The sequence below is a fragment of the Lutra lutra genome, chromosome 12 (genome assembly GCF_902655055.1).
Source record: "Lutra lutra chromosome 12, mLutLut1.2, whole genome shotgun sequence".
Classification (NCBI taxonomy): domain Eukaryota; kingdom Metazoa; phylum Chordata; class Mammalia; order Carnivora; family Mustelidae; genus Lutra; species Lutra lutra.
In genome coordinates this window covers 12962402-12984797 of record NC_062289.1, presented here as the reverse complement: position 1 = coordinate 12984797, position 22396 = coordinate 12962402, and the positions used below count along the sequence as shown (strand labels likewise).

The following is a 22396-nucleotide window of genomic DNA, read 5'->3' as shown; positions in this document are numbered from 1 at the left end:
TTGTCTCACCCATTTTTCCTTGAAAAAGACAAGCTGTTGAGAGACTTGCCAGTTCATTATCCCCAGCTGCTGCCAAAGTGATCTGACCTACAGCTGCTGCAAGCCCAGTTTTGGGTTTACTGAGAGACGTGATCTTATTTACCTCACAACGTGAGCCTTACTATGTGGTCACTCTGCTCTGCTCATCCGCCTACCGATGGGGCTCTCACAGTGGTCTCCTCCTAGAGCTCCTACCAGCTGTGTTCTTCCTCTGCTACATTTTATAGATTTTTCTTCCCCTTTACAGTTTTCACAAGCAGCTTCTCTTGTCTGGAGTTCACGTGGGATGTCTTGAGATTAGGTCTCAGCTGGTTCTGGGGTTAGGTCCTCTCTGTGAGGTGCTGTCAGCTCTCCTCTCTCTCCCTCCCCTACCACACCGACTGCAGGAGGCAGATCCTAGGCAGCCACACAACGGTCTTTGCTTCCCATTCCTGTAATTTTAGTTCTTTCCCCTTTCCATTGCCACTTTCTCATTTATCTTTATTCTCTCCTGGAGGCCTCTAACACACATATATCTATCCTTCCCCTCTTTACTGTGACACTGCCCACCCCTGGTGCCACTCACGGGCTTCTTACCATATATTGCCCTTTATGCTTCCTCTAATAGTTTGAGGCATGACCTTCTTTTCTTTTTCACTGATCTGATAACATTTCTCTAATCTAAGTGGGAAGATAGCTTCCATATCTGCCCACCCACAGTCACTCCATTTCCCTCGCAAACCCTGTGGAACACTCACTCTGTGAAAGATAATATGCTAAGCACTTGGCCGTCATGATCTCATCTGCTCTTCACAAAAATCTGTGTTGTTCAGGAATGCTTAGGTAATGTAGGCTTACTATTTATCATTTCAGGTAACAATAACAATAAGAACAAAAATTAGAGGTAGGTAATTTCCAGCATTGACTTGGGAGTGCTCTGAAGTCAGGGTTCTGGTTTGACATCTCTGCAAAGCTCTTGGCCTTCCTCTTGGATTGATGTACGGTGGGAGTGTCTCCTGGCATCTCATCCTCACGCAGCCAGGCTCAAAGCTGGGTAGAAGAGGGTGGTGTATGACAGGGAGTTTCTCTTTGTATGTCTCTATCCTATTAGGAAGGAAAATTTTCCCCAGACATTCCCCAACAGACTTCTCCCAAACCTCACTGACCAAGGTTGGGTTATATAGCTACCCACCAACCAACAATGAGGCCTTCCTTCCTCAATGCAAGGAATCTCTTGATACCTGAACAAGATCAGGAAGAAAAAGGGCAGAAATTGGATTGCTTTCGCAGAGGCAATGAACAGTAGCAGCATCATTAAGAAACTTAAGCTCAGAGAAGTTGAGGAAGAAATTTGTGCAAGATTTTATAACTAGTAAGTGGCAGAAAGAAAATTCAAATTCGACCTTTCTGAGTCTCCCAGGATCCGTATCTTTGCTCACCATACTAAAGAGCCTTTCTAGAAAGTCTTAGCATTTCTCTCAGTCAAAAGGTATTTTGTTGGGGCACCTGGGTGGCTCAGTGGGTTAAAGCCTCTGCCTTCGGCTCAGGTCATGATCCCAGAGTCCTGGGATCGAGCCCCACATCGGGCTCTCTGCTCCGCAGGGAGCCTGCTTCCTCCTCTCTCTCTCTCTGCCTGCTTGTGATCTCTGTCTGTCAAATAAATAAATAAAATCTTAAAAAAAAAAAAAAGGTATTTTGTTAAGTACCAGCTTGATCCTCAGCACTGTTCTTGCTGCTGAAGGGGCAATAAGTGTAGAACCTATTTGAGAATAGAAGCCCATTCAAATGAAATATCTAGAATACATATAATTAATTAGTGAATTAATAATACGCTTGTATGTTGTAGCTCTAAGAGGTGAAGTTCTACATAGCATGACTTCACTGAGATTTATAGAAATCAGACTGGATGTCATGGAAGCTGTGGAGTATGAGCAGAACCTCACAGATTTGGGTCAGTGGGGAGAAGGGATAACATCATTCTTGTTGAGAAGGATAATTGAATGAAAGCAATCAGATGGAAACAGTAGAGCCTGAAAAGTGAGCAAAGCAAAGGGTGGCTAGGTTTCTAGCTACATCCGCTATTGGCCCAATAGATTGTTGAGCTGCCAATGTGTGGTTCAAGAACAGTTGAACAGATTGGTCCTGTAAACACTGCCAGAGGGGCCCCCCAGGAGACTGAGTGTGGAAAGGGGGATCCCTGGACCAGCAATGGCATCTACTGATCACTCGCTGGACAGAGATCTGGCTGAACACTGGGGGATGTTAAAACTTGTAAAAAGGTCAGTGGCTGCCTATGAGTTCCCTTTGGTGTCATGGAGGAACTTAGGAGTTGAAAGATCATTGTTGAGGGTGGGATTCCTGCTTTTTCTTGATGTGACCTGGGTCTTCCAGCGATTAAGAAAATCACATAACTTGGCTTTTGGCTGCTAGACACAGATTCTGAAGAATACCCTTATCCCATTGTCCCCCTGATAATAATGAGGGGTTTGGGCTAAGTCACCCCCACTCCTTTGGATGGGAGACTCACAAAAGCAAGATGAGATATGGGTAGATCTAGCTCTGTGAACCACGGGTGAGCTAAGAAACCCATAGAGGGCTCAAACCCACAGACTTGGTGTCACTGACATTCAGGTTGTTAACCCAGCTCTCTAAGCATGACAGGGAGCTCGCCACAGCAGCTGAGAAGAAACACAGTGCTTTTACTTCTAACCATCTCTTCCATTTGAGGATTTCCTATACATGAAAGTAGAGCAAATAGATGAGAAGCCACCTTTAGTGTTTTGCCCTTGTCAATTAGCTCAAACAATATAACCATGTTTAGACTCAAATTATCACTCATCATGCCTATTTTTTATCTGTTTTTGTCCTTTAATTCCTTTCCTGTATCTAAACACCTAGTGACATTTTTTCCCTAAACTTTGCTTTTTTTTATTAATTTTTTTTTAAGAGAGAGATCATGGACGTTTGTGACAGGGGCGGGGAGGGGCAGATGGAGAGGGAGAGAGAGAAAATCTTAAGCAGACTCCCTGCTCAGTGCGGAGCCTGATGTACTGGGGTTCCATCTCACAAGCCTGAGATCACCACCTGAGCAGAAATCAAGAGTCAGATGCTTAACCAACTGAGCCACCCAGGCACCCCCACCTAGTGATTTTTTTCAATCAAGTTTTCAACGACATGATCCTAGAGTTAAAAGTCAATGTTAAATACAGAGTGGATTTTCTCTGTATAATAAAAGATAAGATCTGTGTTGGAAACACTGGGCAAATAGAAAGTTATTTGGGTGTGGCTGCTGACAGGAGATTTGGGTGGAACCCAGAATTATTTAGAAGATTCCACTTTGAGAAATTTAAGACAGTTTAAAATAGAGAATCTCCAAGAAAGAAAAATAGTGTTTCTCTTTTCCTTTCCATGCCCAAAGGGTCACTTGGGGGCTGTCTAGACTTAGAAAGAAAGGATTCTATTGTCTTTAAATATTGCAAAGGGTCCACGAGCCATCCCTTTGCAATGATAAAAGGGTAATTGTAGAATTCGGCACTGTCCTTGGGCGCAGGTACAGAGAGGGTGCTTGAAACAGGCTGACAAACTTTAGCTAATTTTAACAGGCATGTGTAGGTATTGCCAAATTTTTAAGTTTCTGAATGACGTCATCCTCCGGACAAATTTCTTAAACGGAGCCTCAGCAAACAAGCATTTTTATAATAGTGATGTCTTTCTGAGTAAAATGTTGAATCACTCAAAGGATACAGATTAGAAAGAGAGTGAGGAAAAAAAAATGCTCCGTGGGAGGGGCAGAGCTGTATAAAACCAGTCCTCTCCGTGTGTGCACTATGACAGCTCTCTGAGGACGTTTTCTTGTCAGCAGCGCCTCCGGGAATAACCAGGTATTTTTCAGTGATTTCCATGGCCAGGGAAACAGGTTTTCATTTTTCTCCGTCTTCCTTCTTACTTGTATTACTAATAATGAAAATTAAAGCGTGGGGTGTCTTTAGAAAATGAGTAAAAATGTCATGGTGTTTTCTTGTTTAGGTTTCTTTTAAGTGAAAATATTTTGGGTCAAGATTTGAATTAAATTTGTAGTAAGACTTAATTTTGAATCTCAGAAGCCTGCAGATGTGTGTGTAACATTAGCTGAACTACGGTGCCCAGTCAAGTCAAGACGGGGATTTTACTGAACAGGTTAGAATACGTATATTCTTTACTAACTAGGGTTTTGACACAGAATTGGATGGAAATGGTAGATCAGTTAAAAGATAGTAATTTAAGCAATGAAAGTAAACCTATAAATTGTATATAAATATAATAAAAACAAGAAAGATGACAGTCTTTATCTAAAACTACCAGAAATTACAGAAATTCAGCAGCAGTCTGAGTTGGGTCTGTTCAATCCCCCCTTGTACTTATTGAATTGAGTTCAATAATTGGTCAATTTGGTGGAAGAGAAAAACTTTCCAAACAGTTGTTGGATTGACTGAAGTAATAGTTCAATAAATCATTTAATATCCATAAACAGACATTCATTCATTATGAAAGTCATCAAATAACAGGAACTGCTTTTAATTTTGTTGGTGGGGAGAAGGTACTAAGTTTGGATGGGACATTTCCTTGAAGGTACTATTTTCTCTTTGTCTTCATTGCCTTTTGTGGTCAATTTCTAAATATTTGCACTATGTTGTCGTAAAACAGATTGTTTTAAATGCCAAAGCAAACTCAAATCTAGCATCCAGCACCAAGGAGAAGAGGCCCTTGGTGGTGCCTCAGGACACCTCCCAGCTTGATGATGTGTGCCCAGCTTTAGGGCACGTTTGTCAACTCGTGGGGCAGGAAGTGACACAAATATCATGGAGCCCAGCCCCACGTGTATTCTCCATTTATTCTTCCCCGTGATGATATTAAACCTTAATTAGTGGGATGATATTCAGAAATTAAACAATTTTTTAAAATTTTAATGATAAGAAACACACAACAGGTGTCACCTGTTTCGGGCGATGATGTCATTTGACATCATTCTGTGACTTCAGTTGTACATTGTCTCAGGCAGAGTCCCACCTAAAGGTAAGGTGTGGAGTTGCCTGAGAGGAAAAATGGTGTATGTGTGCCTTCATAGATTTCCAAGACTGCAAACTTCTCAAACCTCATGTGAAAAGCACCAGAAGGCTGAGATTGTCTGGGCTCTGAAGCTAACTAGCCGTGCGATGTACATCTCCGTATTTTTGTATCAAGAAATTACTAGGGTTTCCTGGGCAGTATTGATACAAATTAAACAAAAACAATGCCGCTGAAGGAATTTGGTAACTGCAATATAGACATGAGGTTTTTTTAATGTTAAAGCCATTAATTGCCCCTTATTCAAGGAATAAAAACTAGACTATTTTTTAAAAAAGTAAATGCACCTGGGAGAATTTAATTCTGTCCTTGTTTACTTTTTTCCTTCATAAAGCCACCAGAAATCTATCAAAAGCCTCTCTGATAGTTTAGCACTTACCTTTTGTTAGTGTCAGAGTGACTGACTACGCAGGCTAGTATAATGAATTCCGTCTGGGAGAAGCCTGCGGTTACTTTTCTGGCTCTGAGTTTATCCTTGTTTATTTTCTTCACATGAGGATAGAGATATATTTTATTTATGATATTAATTATCAGTTTGTTTCCAAAATGTTATAAGGCAGTTCACAAAAATGATCTGCCCAGTAAGACTAATTAGTTTCAAGACAATTTTCAATCAGTAGAGGGAAGAGGAAACAAATGTCTGAGTCACCCAGTTAATCCAATCTCAGTGATGAAGCAAGAAAAAAAAAACAAACAATAGTGGGGTTTGTTTGTTTGTTTGTTTTTCCTACTTAATACGCCTTCTAGGAGCATTACAGACTTGCTACCTTCCTATTTTTATTTCCTCTTTCTAGCATTTCTCAAGCTAGTAACTTGCCTAAACTCTTACACATAATAGTGAAGTTCACCACCAACAAAGAGAGGCACTGTGAGGCAGTGTGGACTGAGTGGGTTCCTGAAGCAGACCTAGGCTTAAATCCCTGCACCATTGCATAGAAGCTCTGTGACCTTCTGCAAGTTACTTAAGCTCTCTGAGCATCAGGAGGCAACCTAAAAAATGAAGATAACAGTATGTACCCTCTTCAGATCCTGCAAGGATTGAATGAGAAGAAATGGTTTCAGGGACAAATTTTGCTTAATTTACAATTTTGTCTCAATAAAATACACTTGGGTGGTATTTCAAATGAGACATTTTTGATTCAGATTGTAATGATTTTCTTAAAGAGAGTGTTCATGAACCAAGTGTTCCCCTAAGACAACCCCAGGACTGGGGAGGGAAGTGAGTCCTGGCCCTTGCTGGGAAGCCTGCTGAGTGAGCCAAGCCTACAGATGGGGACGTCCCTCACCTCGGAACCTCCGTCAGCCCCTCCTCAGCTCTGGGAAGCCACTGTCACAAAGGTTCCTGTGGGATGAGTGTCAGCATCATTTGGTATATTTATATATTTTGGTAATTATAGGGTGTGTTTTAAGCCACTGTGAAAGCATAACACAGAGCCAGAAAAATGATCACTGGCCAGTACCAACAGATACCATACACACCTCGGGTGTGTCCATGCTTTCCGCTTCACATGGGTCACAGAAGGTGTGTCCATCCTTTATCTTCAGGTGGTGATAGGGTGTGTGTGTGTCTGTTTCATATTCATTGCATGCAGTGTTGCCTGCAATGGATTTGCCTGCTGGGGGGGGGCGGGGGTGCAGGAGAAGCCGGCGACCATTCCAGCACCCCCATACTGAACTCCTTAGCGTGGGTAGCTGTTTTATTGCAGGTTGTGGATGTAGGTGTGGAGGGGCGGGGCATACAGGAGGTAGGAAGTGGGTAAAAACACCAACCTCAACTGATGAATCCAAGCCACTTCTAGAAACAGAGAGTCTGAAGGAAGACTGGTGATCTCAGCTGGGGCCAACAGGAATACGTGTTTGACTCTGCGTGTATTTGCCCATGTGTGTGCTGGATATTTGTGGATAGAGCCTTGAGGTTGAAAGTGTGACCCTGGAGGCCCCCCACCTGGTTCCGACACCTGGTCCTGCCCTTTATAGTTGGGTGACACTGGTCACTTTCCTGATTCTCTGTGCTGTTGTTTCTTCCTTCGTAAAATGCAAATAGCAATGCCTTTCTGATAAGGTTTTGGTAAGAATTAAATGGTTGGTAGAATGTTTAGAACGGCATCTGTTGTATAGTAAAAATCTAATAAATGCTATTCATTGTCATTGCTCTTATTATGATTATTATATGAAGCGTCCCTACTCATGTAACTGCTCCCTGCATCTCAAGATCAGCTACATAATTTGCAGGATCCAGTGTAAAAGGAAAATGCAGAGCCTTTGTTCAAAATTATTAATGATTTTAAGTTGGTAACAGCAGAACATCGCATGAAGCCTGGAGCCCTGTGAGGTTGCTCACGTCACATGACCATGACGACATCTGGGCTCTAGTTCATGCTGTGCCATGAAGGAAGAGCAGAGAGGGAACCCCTTTCCTGTGCAGGGTACACCATGTACTACTCCGCCAATATCACCCAAAATGTTGAGTCACCTTTCAGACCTGTTTCTTTCTTCCTCACTTTCCTTCCAGATTGAAACAATGGAAGACCTTTATGTGGCCAACACAATCTTTGCCCTCAATTTTTTCAAGCATCTGGCAAATACTAGTGCCACCCCGAATCTCTTCTTCTCTCCGTGGAGCATCTCATCTACCATGGCCATGGTCTACCTGGGTGCCAGAGGCAACACTGCAGACCAGATGGCCAAGGTAAGTGTCTGTTAAAGCTCCAAACTAGGACTGGGTCTCTCCTGAATGGAATTGTAGAATTGAGATTGTATGCTTCAGGTAGCTTGACTTTACCGAGGTCAGTTGTCACGTGCCATCACCACACAAGTTCCCTAGATTCGAATCTCCAAAGCAGCTAAACCATGAAAACTTTCAACTGTAGATAACGGAGAGTGTCCTGAAAAGCTCTGGTCACCACACTGCTGGAGATACAAGGAGAGTGGTGTGACTTCAGAGGGCCTTGGCCACGTTATCAACCCCGTGAGTTCACATCAACAAAACGGCATCTGGCCTGATGGCCAGTTTTCAAAATCAGGGTGGACAGGGTGTGCATGAACATTGTGAGGCCTTTCTGTTATGTACACTGGCTTCAGTGCTTGGTGAAGGGACACCAGCTCAGTCAGGGGACTCCTTCACTGAGTCTTGGGCCTTGGAAATCCACCACATGCCACAGGACTCCTGTGGGATGAATTCAACCTGCTTCTGTTATGTCTGAGGTCAGTGAGCCGGATAAGGTCATCATATAATTAAGAGTCTTTCAGACTCACATAGCCACAAATGTTGACATTGAGTGCTTGAGGTACTGGCCCTGATTTCTCACAAGCACATGCTGTGCTCTCAGTCACACCAAAATGCCCCCGGCCACTTTTGGGTTCCCACGAGAACCGTGCCTGAGACTATGGCTGTCCTTTGCTGGTGCACAGTGACCCATTTACCGTGGGCCTGGTTCGAGGCTGTTCACAGGGAGTGTTAGCCAATCTCACTGCACGAGGCAGGGAAGTAAAAGGCATCCCTCCCGGTGAATGTGGCAGTTTAAATATCTAGGCTTACAACAAAACTCAGTTGCTCAACCCTGATACCAACGGTATTTGGCAACACACCTTCCCCTTTATTCTCTTCCCCTTGGAGGAGGCTGGAAAGCTTGAACTTCATGTCAAACCTCAGAAAACATCAGGGTCTTAATTTTTTCACTATAAAGGGAGCAGAAGCAATATATTGTGAGGGAAAGTGAGAAATGAAGTACTCTAGGTTGTTAAAATTAAAAAAAAAAAAAAAGATTTTGACACCGGAGGCGAATGAACGTATCTGTCTCTCTGAGCACAGATAGCTTTTCTGTATCTAGAAAGTGCTTCAAGCATGTGGGTGTAGGCAAAGATGTTCTGTTGTTTTTCTATAACTCTGCTGCTGTACTGGTTTTATAATTCAAAGGGAAATGTGGTTCATTACCTACTAAAAAAAAGAAGAGAGGCTCTTTGGCTTGGAGGAAGGAGGGTGGACTTTGGGGACAGGCCCGGCTGTGTGGAGTGGTGGCTCTGCCGCTCTCTACTCGGTGTGTGAAGGAAGGCATGGAGACTCTCTGAGCCTCTGCTTTCTCATCTACACAAAGAGCATGAGAGCGGACCCGCTGGAGGACAGGTGTGAAGGCTAGAGTCAACCGCAGAGCGTCTGGAGCTGCATCTGTGTTAACAGCTAGTGAACCTCAGGGCCTTAGCCAGGCGTCTAAGAGCCTTTCAGGAATTTGCCCACATGCTGCGTGCCGCTAGGAGCTGAGGCTGTGATTACCGTGTTCTTTCTATTGACCAGGAAGCGGGGCCAGGAAGAGGTCCCACGCCTGGGACTTGGTGCGCCTGGTAAAGGTCATGGTGGCAGTGGAAAGAAAGGAGGATGTGGAAGGCTCTTATGTTCAGAATGAAGCCCCAGGCTCCCCTCGGGCTCCACTGCCTGGCTGGGCAGTGCCTCTATTTACCCCACGGCCTCTGCATGGCCCAGGGTCCCCTCCCATCCCCCATTTCTGTGGGGGCTTTTGCTGTGATTCAGGAAGGCTTTAGGGCTAGCCAGGAGACTCCCGATTTAAGTGTCAACTTCCTCAGAAAGGACGAAAACCAGAAAAGCTGTTCCGGGAAATATTCTTCCCTTCTGTAGGAGCAAGAATAGGGCCACTTCTTTCCAGAGGGTTAGATGGCACTTATGACATATAATCGGAAGAGCAGAGAAAGATCCCATAGCCCCTAACACCTGTCCTGCCAACCCAGAAACACCACCTGGCTGGACAAGCTTGCCTTTCCTTTGTCAGCAGAGTCCCCACCATCAATCTACTCACCAGAGAAGTCCTCCTCACTACAGGCCCCACAAGGGATGTGATGCGGGCCCAATGGGACCCAAGGGGTGTGGGAGATTGGGGGGATACCTGGGTGCAGGGCCAGGCTGGGGGTGCTGAGACCTGAGAGGCCAGGCTGGAAAGCTGTTGTGCTGGGAAGGAGCCCGAGACAGCTATGTAGGACCAGCTTTCACCCTCCAGCTTCACTGTGTTTTCTGGATCTGCCATTTACGATATAAAGAGATTCATAGGTCATCTGACCCCAGTCACCTGTCCCCAACATGGATGCTGGTTTCTCTGTGTAATACAGTGTGTGCAAATATTTTATGGGATCCCTGTTAATAGTAAGTGTGTTTATGCCTAAACTAACTTGGGCTTGTAGTTTTTGACAGATTAGAAGTGGATAAGAGATAAGGCCTTTGAAAAGACAGAGACCTACAAGGTAGTGAATTAACCTTATTTTTTTCTTCAAAATACTGGCATTTGTTATCAAGTCCGTTTATGGCTTGGAAGGTAATTTAGATACTTTAGTGAAAAGGTTACAAATCATCTCATAAGAACAAATTGTTGTCAAAATGGACAGTATATATATGGATTGGTGTAAAATAACTCAAGCTGTATCTTGTGAGAGAAATTTCAGTTGCAGACACCTATATGTTATGTATAAAGTGTATGTGCTTATTTCTGACACACAAAGGCAGGGAAGTAGATAGAACTTCCAAGAGGTACCTGAGCACCACTGGTTTCAAGGTGATGTAATCTAGCAGGAGAATACACTCATAAATACATTGTCTCTAATTCCAAATGTAGGTGTTTCAGTTTGACAAGGTTGGAGCTCAGAAGACCCCAGTGACCCCAGTGAACCTCACCGGTTGTGAACTCATGCAACAGATCCAGAGGGGCACTTATCCTGAGGCCATTTTGCAGGTATCTGACTCACTGGTTCATAATTCCTTTTGCATTTTTTTTCTAGAATCTTCTTGTCTTAAAGTAACAGTGGTAGACAGGGAAGGAACTTAGTACAACTTCTTCCATTCATAGAAAGAAAACCAAGACTCAGAGCCCTTAAAGAAATATCCTATGGGCACATGGATAAATATGGGCAGGGCCAGAGTAGAATCTAGACTTCAGGGCTTTCAGGTCAAACACTGTTTCTGGATTTAATCACATCACTCTGCCATTAGGTGGGCATGTGTAATTTATTTTGAAATCGTGGTAGCAGCTCCTAGAATACACATGCATGGATGCAGGTTTCCAGGTGGAAGAAGGTAAAGAGTGACAAACAATTGAGCAATGGGGTAGGTCAGGCCCCATGACTTCATGAGAGACCACCAACCCTTGGATATCCCTCTCAACCTCCCTACCTGTTTATCATCTGTCTGTGTATGTATGTATGTACATATCTATTCATCATCTATCTCAGTTAGTATCTTTTCTCATCTATCTCAGTTAATATCTTTTCTCAATACTTTATTTCCTTAAACACCAGCTCTCCGGCTAACTTGCTGGGCATAGATGGACTCCTATTGATAAACAACTCCCCTAATATGCTATGGGTTTGGTAAGGGGATATCGTCCATAACTTCCTTCTTGCAATGCTGCTCCATTCCCCCCATTGCCCAGGGAATTATGGGCTAGAGGAGGGGAAGAGGGCCCCATCAAGATGGAAATCCAGCCAGTCTCCTGGGACACCTGGCAGCCCATCTGCAGGGCTCTGTCCCTTGCTTTGCCTGCTGTGACTGTGACTGAGTCCTATGGCTGTCGTCATGCTTACAAACTCCGGATTGAATATTAGAATTCACCTACATTTTCATGGGCTTTCTAGAACCCAGATTTCCCACTATACAGACTCCCCTATAATTATAAAATGGGTACTTTTGGACATACATTAAATCTTTCTAGAACGTTTCTTAGGTAATGTTTTAGTATAATAAAATCCCTTAGAGACCTTGAATTCAGGAAATTATAAAAGAAGCCTCACTTCCTTCTAGGACATCGGTTACTTCAAGGTGAAATGTAATCTATAGGTGCAGCAAAATTCGAAACGAGTGAAAAGTTGCCTTCTGGGTTTTAGCACGCTGTATCAGAAGTATTTCCTCAGAGATTCCTCTAAGTGTCAGAAAATGCCAAGTATCCATTATACGGCATTTTATTGTTGCACTGAAAGAACATGTTTGCTTAAGAAATACCTCGCTTAGCCACCCTGTGTTACCTGAAGAGACCCCTCCTTTCTGTTTCAGGCACAAGCTGGAGCGGCAGTCCACAACTCGTTCAGCTCTCTCAGCTCTGCGATCAATGCGTCCACAGGGGAGTATTTATTGGAGAGCGTCAATATGCTGTTTGGAGAGCAGTCGGCGAGGTTCAAGGAAGTAAGTGGAACCTGCAGCTGAAATGTCAGGCCCCGCCGTGTGCAATGGGGTCACTTTCGAGGCTGCTGTCTGTGATGCCCACTGAGAGTCAGAATTCCACATGAGCGCCCTGAGGCTCCAAACACCCAGGGTCACAGCAGCTGTTTGCATGCTCCTGAGGTCAAGTGCTCCCGCCCACAATGAATACAAAGGCCCCACGTTGCAGAGTGACTGCCACAGCTGGGGAACAGTGATTTCCTGGACCATTCCCCACGTGCCCAGCCTTCCCCTCGGACTCAGTGTCTGTAATGCACAGTTCAGGAGGGCAAATGAGTATGGGCAAGGGGGTCAACGGAGCACTTACAATCCACACCATTTCCTCTTTCAGCCTCCCAGCCCCCCAGGGCCACCCTCCACCCCTTCCCTTACCTCAGCCCCTTACCCCCCGCCCCCTGCAACTCTTGACAGTAAGCCCATGATTTACAATTACATCAAGTCTTGTTCAGTGTATATTCTGGGTCACCTTTGGCTGGTTTCTTGCTTTAAAGGAATATATGCAACTTTCCAAGAAATACTACTCGACAGAACCCCAGGCGGTCGACTTCCTAGAACGTGCTGAAGAAACCAGAAAAAAGATTAATTCTTGGGTCAAGACTCAGACCAAAGGTAAAACCAAAGCCATATTTCCTGTTGTTCTTTTCAGTTAGAAACCGTTGATCTATTTTTTTCAAAAAGTCACTCCTGTGCCTAGCCCTAACTCCCTTAAAATTCCCTTCACCTTAATTATTTTGGTTAACATAACCCAATTCTCATTTAGCCAAGTGGTGCATTAAGTGAAAAAAAATAGTTGAGGTCTACTAAAGGAAGACATGTGTTCAGTACTTCAATAATCCGATTTTGGATATTAGGATGGAAGATGAGAACAGACAGACACATCTTCCAATGTAGGAAATACCAGTATTGAAATAATCGTGCTCTCTCTCTGCTGGGACAAAAACAAAGAAAAAAGGCGTGACTCTCCGCTGAGTAACTGGTGTGGGACCACTGGCAACAAAGGAGAAGGGATCAGAAAATAATTTTACCTGTTTTTCACCATTCCAAGTCTACCTGCTGTGAGGCTCTTTTGGTCCCTGCTGAATCACTTCTACTATTGGAGCTTATGTCCCTAATTCTTTCATGGGTTCCTGCTTCTCTTCTGTTCTTTACCAGGACTCACACTTGATTAAATCATCCATTCATTGTTATTGTATTGTTATTGAATCCACCGCGTATGACGTGCCAGGCACTGTACACGTTCTGTAAAAGAAACAGAACTCAGACGCCGCCACCCTAGAACTTACAATCTAGGGGAGGCATTCAGTTCAGTCGGTGATGGCTGTAAAGTGACCATAAGTGTTTTGATGGGGACATACAGGACACTGCATGGGAGCGCGTGAGGAAGGCGCTTGCCTCCAACGTTATGACAGGAGGGGTCTTCCTGGAATGAGAAGTACTTATGTCGTGACTAGGAGGATGGGCTGCAGCTGTCCAGGCCAAGGGCATGAAGAGAGGATTCTAGACACAGTGTATAGATGTGCCAAGACGCTGAGGTGAGAGAGCTTGGCCCTCTGAGGCAAGGAGTGGAGACTGGCTGGCCTCCAGTGTAGAGTACAGGGGAGGGGAGGAGACTGCAGAGGGGACTGACCTCACACACTTGTCATGCCGTCCCCACACAGAAGCAGCGTCACTGCCCTCCAGCTGGCCTCTGCAGAAGATCTTACTCTTTACCTTGACTTTCGAATTCTTAATTATCCAACAGACCGTACTTGATGACTGCTGGCCCCTGAGCTCTCAGTTGCTGCCTTCCATACTTACTTCTTACGCATTCCTTAATGCCAGAGTTTAATTTAAGTGGCAAGCCAAAGCCCTAGCCTTTCTAGAGGTACCTCCCAGCCACTCCCCTCTTCTCTACCCCCTTGCTCTTTTGTTAGCTTCATGAGTCCTGTTAACGTTCACCTTATACAGCCTTCAACTGTAGCTGACCTGATTTTATTTTGTTTGCTTTGCCGTCCCATACAGACCATAATTATTTGAGGGTAGGCCAATATGTCACTCTTCTCCTGTGTCTCCACAAAAATTAGCACAGTCTTTGGCTGATAATGAAAATCCTTCGTTCTTCTAAATCTCCAGGTTGGATTATAGGTCATAAATAAATAATTGCTGACTAGCAATATATAGATGAATTTCTAGGAAGAAAAACACAGAAATTATTAGATTTGTTCAGGGCATTTCATAGATTTATGAGCTCTTAGGACTGGGAAAGTCCTTGGAGATAATTTATCCAAATTTGCCCCTTCATGGTGGTGGACTTTTGGTCTCAGAGGGGTTAACTGACTCTTTCAAGATTCCACTACCAGTTAATGATGAAACTGGGGGTTCTTTGTCTTTGATCCTTAGTCTAATTCTGAATTCTTTATTTGGGTGTTTAAAAAGTTTGCTTTATAAGGTAGGTAAAAAGTAAATGCTCCTGTAACTCTTATGTTTAAAACATGGTTGCAAGCAATGGTTTGCAGTCTTGGTTTCTTGGCCTCCATACTGGGAAAAAGCACAAGTTCTGTAGAACTTATAAAATATTTTCGTTTCTCTGAAAATAGTTGTTCTCCCTTTGTTCTTCATTTCTATGACGGATTTTGAAATTACTGTTCTAAAATACTGACAAACTACTGACACAGAGGAATCAGGGAAAGGGAGGATTAGCAGAAGTGAAAGTAAAAACCAACTGCAGAATTCAAGAGACACGTAGGAGTTCTGCTTTTCTGAGAACAGCACGAATTTGCTTTCTTTCTAAGCATTGTCTTCAGCGGCCGTGACTCAAGCAGTTGTGTTGTCCAAATGCCTCATCCTTTGGGCTGACTGCTTCACCAAATTTTGTAATAATTTGAGGGAACTGTCTGTTTTATTTATTATGATCACATGAATTCTGTCATTTACATCACAAAGTTAAGTAAAGCTGTAGCATTTTTCAATAGTAACCAAGAGTTTTCATTGCCTGGGGGATATATTGAATGGATAAAGGGAAGCTGGTCAGATTCCATTGACCTTTATGTGAGTCCTGCGTCTGTCAGTAGGATCGGGAGGTGGTAGAGGTGGACACAGAATCCTGACCACTTTCCCAGTTTGTGACCTTGAGGAGGTTGTTAACCTTTCTCAGTGGAGCATCTTTTTGTGTAAAATGACACTAGTAATATCCCAATAGAATAGCAATCAGGATTAAGTAAAATAATGTGTTTGAGCAGTTGAAAAATTATAGGGCAGGTATTAAGTGTAAGTGGGCTGTTTCTCAAGCCATGTTGTTGTTGTTGTTCTTAACTACCACAGTTGGGTGTTACAATTTCTGAGACCCTTTCTTCCCTGGCTTATTCATGTACCCCCTTCTGTGCACAGCCACAGTACTTTGCATTCTGTTGCAGGATTTCTGACGCGTTGTCTCACTGCTGGTTCTGAATGCCTCTTCTAATATTCTCAACCCCTCCAGGGCAATTCTTCCTTTTTCCCCTCTTGTATGTCCCCAACTCCTACTATAGATCTAGCACAACTTCAAAAAAAAATAAGACAGTTTTTGAATGAATCAGTGGGTCAGACCCATAGATTGTCTGGATCTGATCTAGAAGGAGTGCTAAACTTTGAGAAACTTTGAGAAAACAACATAAAAGGAGGTGAAAATCTTTCCATGTTTGATAGTCATTCTAAATTTTAAATGCATAACTCCTTCATTTTCTCTTGGACTTTGCAAACCTTCTGAACGGTGGTCTGATTTATTTATGCTTTAAATAAATTGGGAGAAAAACCTGAGCTTGAGATCATCACCTCTGCAGAATCTGACAAATGTAGATGCTGAGTTTGATGGTGACTCAAGAGATTCAAATCATAGCATCATCACAGTTCTTGGTCACGAACCCTAAGCATATGTTGTTTTCTGTAGGCAAAATCCCAGACTTGTTACCTGAAGGTTCTGTAGATGGGGACACCAAGATGGTCCTGGTGAATGCTGTCTACTTCAAAGGAAAGTGGAAAACTCCATTTGAGAAGAAATTGAATGGGCTTTATCCTTTCCGTGTGAATGCGGTATGAGACAAGATGGATTTTCCTAGCATGTATTTTAGGATCTTGGCCAAGATAGAGAAAGAAAAGTTAGAGACCACTCATGCTCCTGTATGACTTGTTAGTAATAAATTATGCACATTGGACAGTTGGGCTTTTTCCAGCTACTGAGTATCACTCAGTAATTTTCTGAGAGACCATATGCATAATGGTGAGGACCACGGGCTTTATAATTACATAATTCTGGATGCAGTTGTAGGTTCTACCACTAAGGTTCTACTAGTAACCATCTATGACCTTATTTATCTTCTGGGAATTCCATTTTTTAATCAGTAAAACTTGGCTATTGTCAGGATTCAGTGAGATTGCACAGAGTTCTTGGCCTAAGGCAGGAGCTGAACAAATATTTTAGTATTATTATAATTATTAATGTTGTCCATCTTAATAATAGATGTAATCATGATAAAACTAATAAGAGCAACTGTAAGGGTATAAATAATTTATTTTGTTGATTTTTAAGAACATATTTCTTTGACACTACAGCAGAATCGATTTCTTCATGTCTAATTATAAATCTTGTGACTCGTAATATCAACTTTCATATTTTACTTTTTAATCATTTTAGAATCAGCGCAAACCTGTACAGATGATGTACTTGCGTAAAGAACTAAACATTGGCTACATAAGTGACCTAAAGACTCAGATTCTAGAACTCCCATATGCTGGAGATATCAGCATGTTCCTGTTGCTTCCAGACAAAATCAGTGATGTGTCCACTGGCTTGGAGTTGGTAAGCCATTCCAGCTTGTATTGTTTGAAACCTCTGGAGCTAAACTCACTTTTCATGAGAAGCATATCTATAGGTGTAGAAAATGGTGTGTAGCTCCTCGCAGAAACATGTGAATTGGTTGATTATAAATGTTCATGTCTCAAACTTTCATTCAGAGCATGAAAATATGTCATACATGCTACTTTCTTGCAAATATTTCACCAGTGTATTACATTTTTCTATCACCCACAACGTGGTAAAGTTAAAGTCATTGATTGTTAACATGAGACTTGTAAGTTATTTGCCTTCTATTCTGAGCACTTAAGGGGTTTTTTCTTTAATGTTTGGATTTGTAGCTGGAAGATGAAATAACCTACGATAAATTCATTAACTGGACCAGCAAAGACAAGCTGGCCGAAGATGATGTGGAGGTATACCTCCCTCGGTTCAAATTAGAAGAACGCTATGAACTCAGATCCATTCTCCAGAGCATGGGCATGGAGGAAGCCTTCAGCCAGAGCCGGGCCAACTTCTCAGGAATGTCTGACAACAATGACCTGTTTCTGTCCCAAGTGTTCCATCAAGCTACCGTGGATGTGAACGAAGAGGGCACGGAAGCAGCTGCTGGCACCGGGGCCATTGTGTCAGGAAGAACTGGCCATGGAGGCCCACAGTTTGTGGCGGACCACCCTTTCCTCTTTTTTATTATGCACAAAGTCACCAAGAACATCCTCTTTTTTGGCAGGTTTGTTTCACCTGAAAATTGAAAGGTTCTGTTTCTACATAGGATTTCATAGTGTGAGCTGTAAGCCTCCGAATTGCATTAAGTGCCAAGAATTTAGAGACTTTTCCTACACATTTCTGCTTTTTTCTGAACAACTCCTACTAGACACTAATGATAAGTACAGCAATAGTAGACAGCTGTCCACCATAACATTGCAAGCCTATTAATCATTTGGTCTCCTAAGCGGGATGATGCCCCACTTAGGTCTTCCTTACTATTGGTTAATTGTATAACATTAACTTTTACCATATTATTTATTATTTTATACAATGGTTTTAATTATTGTTCACTGTCAGTTTTATGCAGCTGATAGTTGCAGAAGCAGGTGGTCAGTAATTTTTCTATCTAAAAAATGCATTTACTTGTTTGTATAAGAGGGATGAGTGGTTGTCCTTTCCATGCCCTCTTATAATAAATAACTAGAAGAAAGCATTGAACAACAGGAAAATATATATTACATACATTTCTAGCATTATGTATCACATAGATGTGTCTACGACTTATGTAAAATTGCAAGTATATGAAAAAAATAAACACGTTTCCACACAACCATTTGTTTGTTGTCATTCCATTGGGTCATAATGCAAGGTGGTCCTTGCATTAGCCCGTAAGATTTGTCATACCTTGATTCCTAAGGATCAGGCATCGTGCTTCATTTTGTCGGGACCGAGAAAAAACAGAATAAAGGAGATAAAAGGATAACTGCCTCTTCAGGGAGCCCCAGTGTTGGGACTGGAATGGGGTTGTGTGGAAAATGGTTTAGAGCTGTGGTCTCCTAGCAGCAAAGGGCATAGGAATTTGGAAAAGCTTGAGTCAAAGACCTTTGGGGATCCTCTTGGTTAAACCTCAAGGATATCAAGAATAAACACTATGTGCAGTGGTTCAGACAAGGCCAAGGTCATTGAGCTGAGGATTCAGAGAGGGGAAGATGGCCTTGGGTGTAAGAGTGAGAGAGGAAACACAAATGCCTTCTTTCGGGGGTGTTTGCTTCAAATAGTGCTGAATGCCTTGAGTGGATCAGAGACAGAGCAGAACATGACTAAGTCCTGAGAACTGAGGCGGGTCTAGTTTGGGGAGTCCTAGCTGGCTACAGAGTCTGTCTGCAGGAGTGTGACCAGCCTCTGAGAATGTCTCCCAGCAGCAGGCTTCCCGTGACGGAAGGCAGGGATGGATGACCCACTGGAACATGGCAGCTAAATGGGTAACCTCAGGCCCTTGACTGTCAGCCCCTACATCTCAGTTTTAGCCCTTATGAGTCCTGTAACCATAGCCAGAATGGTGCTTCTTTATGTTTTGGTTTTCAACCTAGAAAAAGTAATGTTTTTCTCATAAGGTTGCCATGATGGTTAAATGAATTCATACATCACAAGCAATTCAAAGAATGTTGAGCATATACAGAGTTTAATAAGTACTAGCGCTGATGTTGATTATCTCTGTCAGAAATAAAACTGTCAGCTGGTCAAATGTAGAATCCCAAAAAATTATAAAAAAAATAAGTGTGTAAGGCTTGAATTGTGGTTTGTTCCCTCGACACCAGACATTTTTGAAAATTAAGAATTCTTGGGACGCCTGGGTGGCTCAGTGGGTTAAGCCGCTGCCTTCGGCTCAGGTCATGATCCCAGCGTCCTGGGATCGAGTCCCACATCGGGCTCCTTGTTCTGTAGGGAGCCTGCTTCTCCCTCTGCCTCTGCCTGCCACTCTGTCTGCCTGTGCTCTCTCTCTCTCTCTCTCTCTGACAAATAAATAAATAAAATCTTTAAAAAAAAATTAAGAATTCTTGCTTCTTGCTTCTCTTATGTTTAGATTCATTTTTCTATGAACTTCAGTTATTCAGCAATTCGATAAGTAGCAGCATTCAGAATCATTGTGATTCTTTAGATATCCATATTTCTCACTCTCATTTTTGAGTTAGAGGATGGGCATGGAATTCAAGGTTCAAAGCACTCTTCAACACTCCAGGGGTAAGATTTTATGGTCTTCCAGCACCAAAATTGCTGATGGGAAAGTTGATGTCAAGATAATTCTTTCTCCTTGTAGTTTTCATTATTTTCTTTGTGTTCTTAATGATGTTCTTGATATTTCCTTGCATTGAGACTATTTTTTAAAATTGTTCTTTTTTTTAAAAAAGATTTTATTTATTTATTTGACGGACAAAGATCATAAATAGGCAGAGAGGCAGGCAGAGAGAGAGAGGAAGGGAAGCAGGCTCCCCACTGAGCAGAGAGCCCGATGTGGGGCTTGATCCCAGGACCCTGAGATCATAACCTGAGCTGAAGGCAGAGGCTTTAACCCACTGAGCCACCCAGGTGCCCCTATTTTTAAAAATTGTTCTTAAATTTTGTTTTGCTCATCAGCAGATTTTTTTCCATCTGGAAACTTGTATCTTTGCTTCAGTTTTGGGAAACTCTCAGCCATTGCTATGGACTGAATGTTTGTGTCTCCTCTCCCCCATACATATGTGAAAGCCCTAATTTCTAATGGGATGGTATTTGGAAATGGGGCTTTTGGGAAATGGTTAGGGTTAGATTAAGTCATGAGGATGGAGTCTTCATGATATAATTCGTGCCCTTAGGAGGAGATGAAGGGATCAGAGCTTCCTCTCTCTTCCATATGAGGACAAGAGAGTAGGCAGCCTACTGTGAACCAAGAACAGAGTGAGTCCTCACCCCAAACCCAACCAGTCTGGCATCCTGATCTCAGATTTCTAGCCTCTAAGACTGTGAAAAAAAAAAAAAAAACTGTTCATTGTTTAAATCATCCAGTTTTTGGTATTCTCTTACAGCAACCCAAATGGAATAGGGTTACCATTATCTACTCATAGTCTCTGCCCACTCAATTTATGCTCTTCTTCTGGATTCTTATTAGAATAATATTGATGCATCTAGATTTCTCTCTAGAGAAAAATTTTGGAATACCTAATGAATTCATAAAAAGGCCAGAGCAAAATCTATCCCTCCCACCCCTCTTCCCCATTCATATAGTTCCTATCCCTATAGCTCTATTAGTAATTTGTACATATTATACATATACATATACATATACATATACATATACATATACATATACATATACATAGGGCAGGCCATAAATGATAGCAACAAACAAAACTGTGTTGATAATATTATGTTGTTAATTTAGGATACTATTACCTCTTTTTCTTTCCCTGTCCACCCCCAAACAGGCATCATAATAATGCACAAAGATGATTTCTTCAACATGGGTAGTATATCTATAAAAATTTAATCAAGAGATAAGTGGGAAAGGAATCTGGAGAAGGCTCAGAGGAAACAAATGAGTAAAACTTAGTTTGTGACTTTAGAGAAGATGAAACAATTTCTTGGCTGGTTTGGTAGTTTTTGCATTGATGCATTTAATGCGACATAAATAACGAGCGTCTCTGTGCTGTGCGTTGATGTTGCCCAAGTCACTCTCTGCTGAACTGCTGTCAGTCAGGATGAACAGTCCCTCTATATCCAGCCTCCATGTGAGACTTTCTGCTAATAACAGTCTGGAGGTACCAGTAGGTACTACTACTACTATGTGCTCAGCACATGTCAGGCAGGTGCAATAAACTTCTTACACAAGTCCCATCCCCTAGTGAAGTCCAGAGAAACATTCTGCTCTGGGCTCCCCACTAACCTTCAAATGTTAAACTTTGAGCCATTTTATCAGAAGACAAGTGTGTCCCATGAAGAGAAAAATGCAAAGGGCATGAAGAACATTCCAAATCTGTTATAAGTAGAGAGGCTCCTTCTCTCCCTCAATCCCTCTGAAAGGTTCTCAATTCCATCCCTCTCCCCGCTCCTCTCAGCACCCCACCAAGCACAGGTATTCAGCAGTAGAAAATAAAACAGTAACTATGGTTTTTCCTATAGAAGATATCTGGAAGAGGGAGGGAATATTCATAGGAAGAAATAAAACTAAAAAGTGATGAACCAACATCTAACTCAGCAACTGTGTCTAAAACATCGGTCCAGGGGCGCCTGGGTGGCTCAGTGGGTTAAGCCTCTGCCTTTGGCTCAGGTCATGATCTCAGGGTCCTGGGATTGAGCCCCGCATCGGGCTCTCTGCTCAGCGGAGAGCCTGCTTCCTCCTCTCTCTCTCTCTCTGCCTGCCTCTCTGCCTACTTGTGATCTCTGTCAAATAAATAAATAAGATCTTTAAAAAAAAAAATAAAATGTTTAAAAAAAAACATAAAACATTGGTCCAGACCCCTTGTCCCCGGAGGTGGGAAAATGGACATGGGACCAGATGGAGTTGTTCCTTGGGTTCCACATCAACCCATCAAGGGAGAAGAGGACCAACATTTGTTGGATGCCTCTAGTACATGGCACCTTAAAAGTGGCTTTAACAATGTAACAGCAAATATTTCACCCTCAATATTTTCCATTTTACTACCCATTATTATTCTGCTAATTGAGAGCTTTCTTTCTTTCTTTTTTTTTTTTTAAGAAAGACTACTGGGAAAACTACTAGAATTGCTGCCAGT

The 22396-nt window shown here is 42.6% G+C and overlaps 1 protein-coding gene across 1 annotated transcript; it reads left to right on the top strand.

The window, feature by feature from the left end:
- Nucleotides 1–3817: 3817 nt before the first annotated feature.
- On the top strand, nucleotides 3818–18446 carry SERPINB2 (serpin family B member 2). The gene is made up of 8 exons (XM_047697386.1): nucleotides 3818–3899; nucleotides 7634–7810; nucleotides 10737–10853; nucleotides 12167–12295; nucleotides 12823–12940; nucleotides 16236–16378; nucleotides 16980–17144; nucleotides 17480–18446. The coding sequence occupies exons 2-8, from the start codon at nucleotides 7643–7645 to the stop codon at nucleotides 17888–17890; spliced, it is 1251 nt and encodes a 416-aa protein (XP_047553342.1). The 5' UTR covers nucleotides 3818–3899; nucleotides 7634–7642; the 3' UTR covers nucleotides 17891–18446.
- Nucleotides 18447–22396: the final 3950 nt, after the last annotated feature.

Excerpts from the sequence above, each read along its gene's own strand:
- SERPINB2 (XM_047697386.1), top strand. The coding sequence starts at position 7,643 with ATGGAAGACCTTTATGTGGCCAACACAATCTTTGCCCTCAATTTTTTC. Across the intron at positions 7,811-10,736 it reads CTGCAGACCAGATGGCCAAG|GTGTTTCAGTTTGACAAGGT; the intron begins GTAAGTGTCTGT and ends TTCCAAATGTAG. Across the intron at positions 10,854-12,166 it reads ATCCTGAGGCCATTTTGCAG|GCACAAGCTGGAGCGGCAGT; the intron begins GTATCTGACTCA and ends TTTCTGTTTCAG.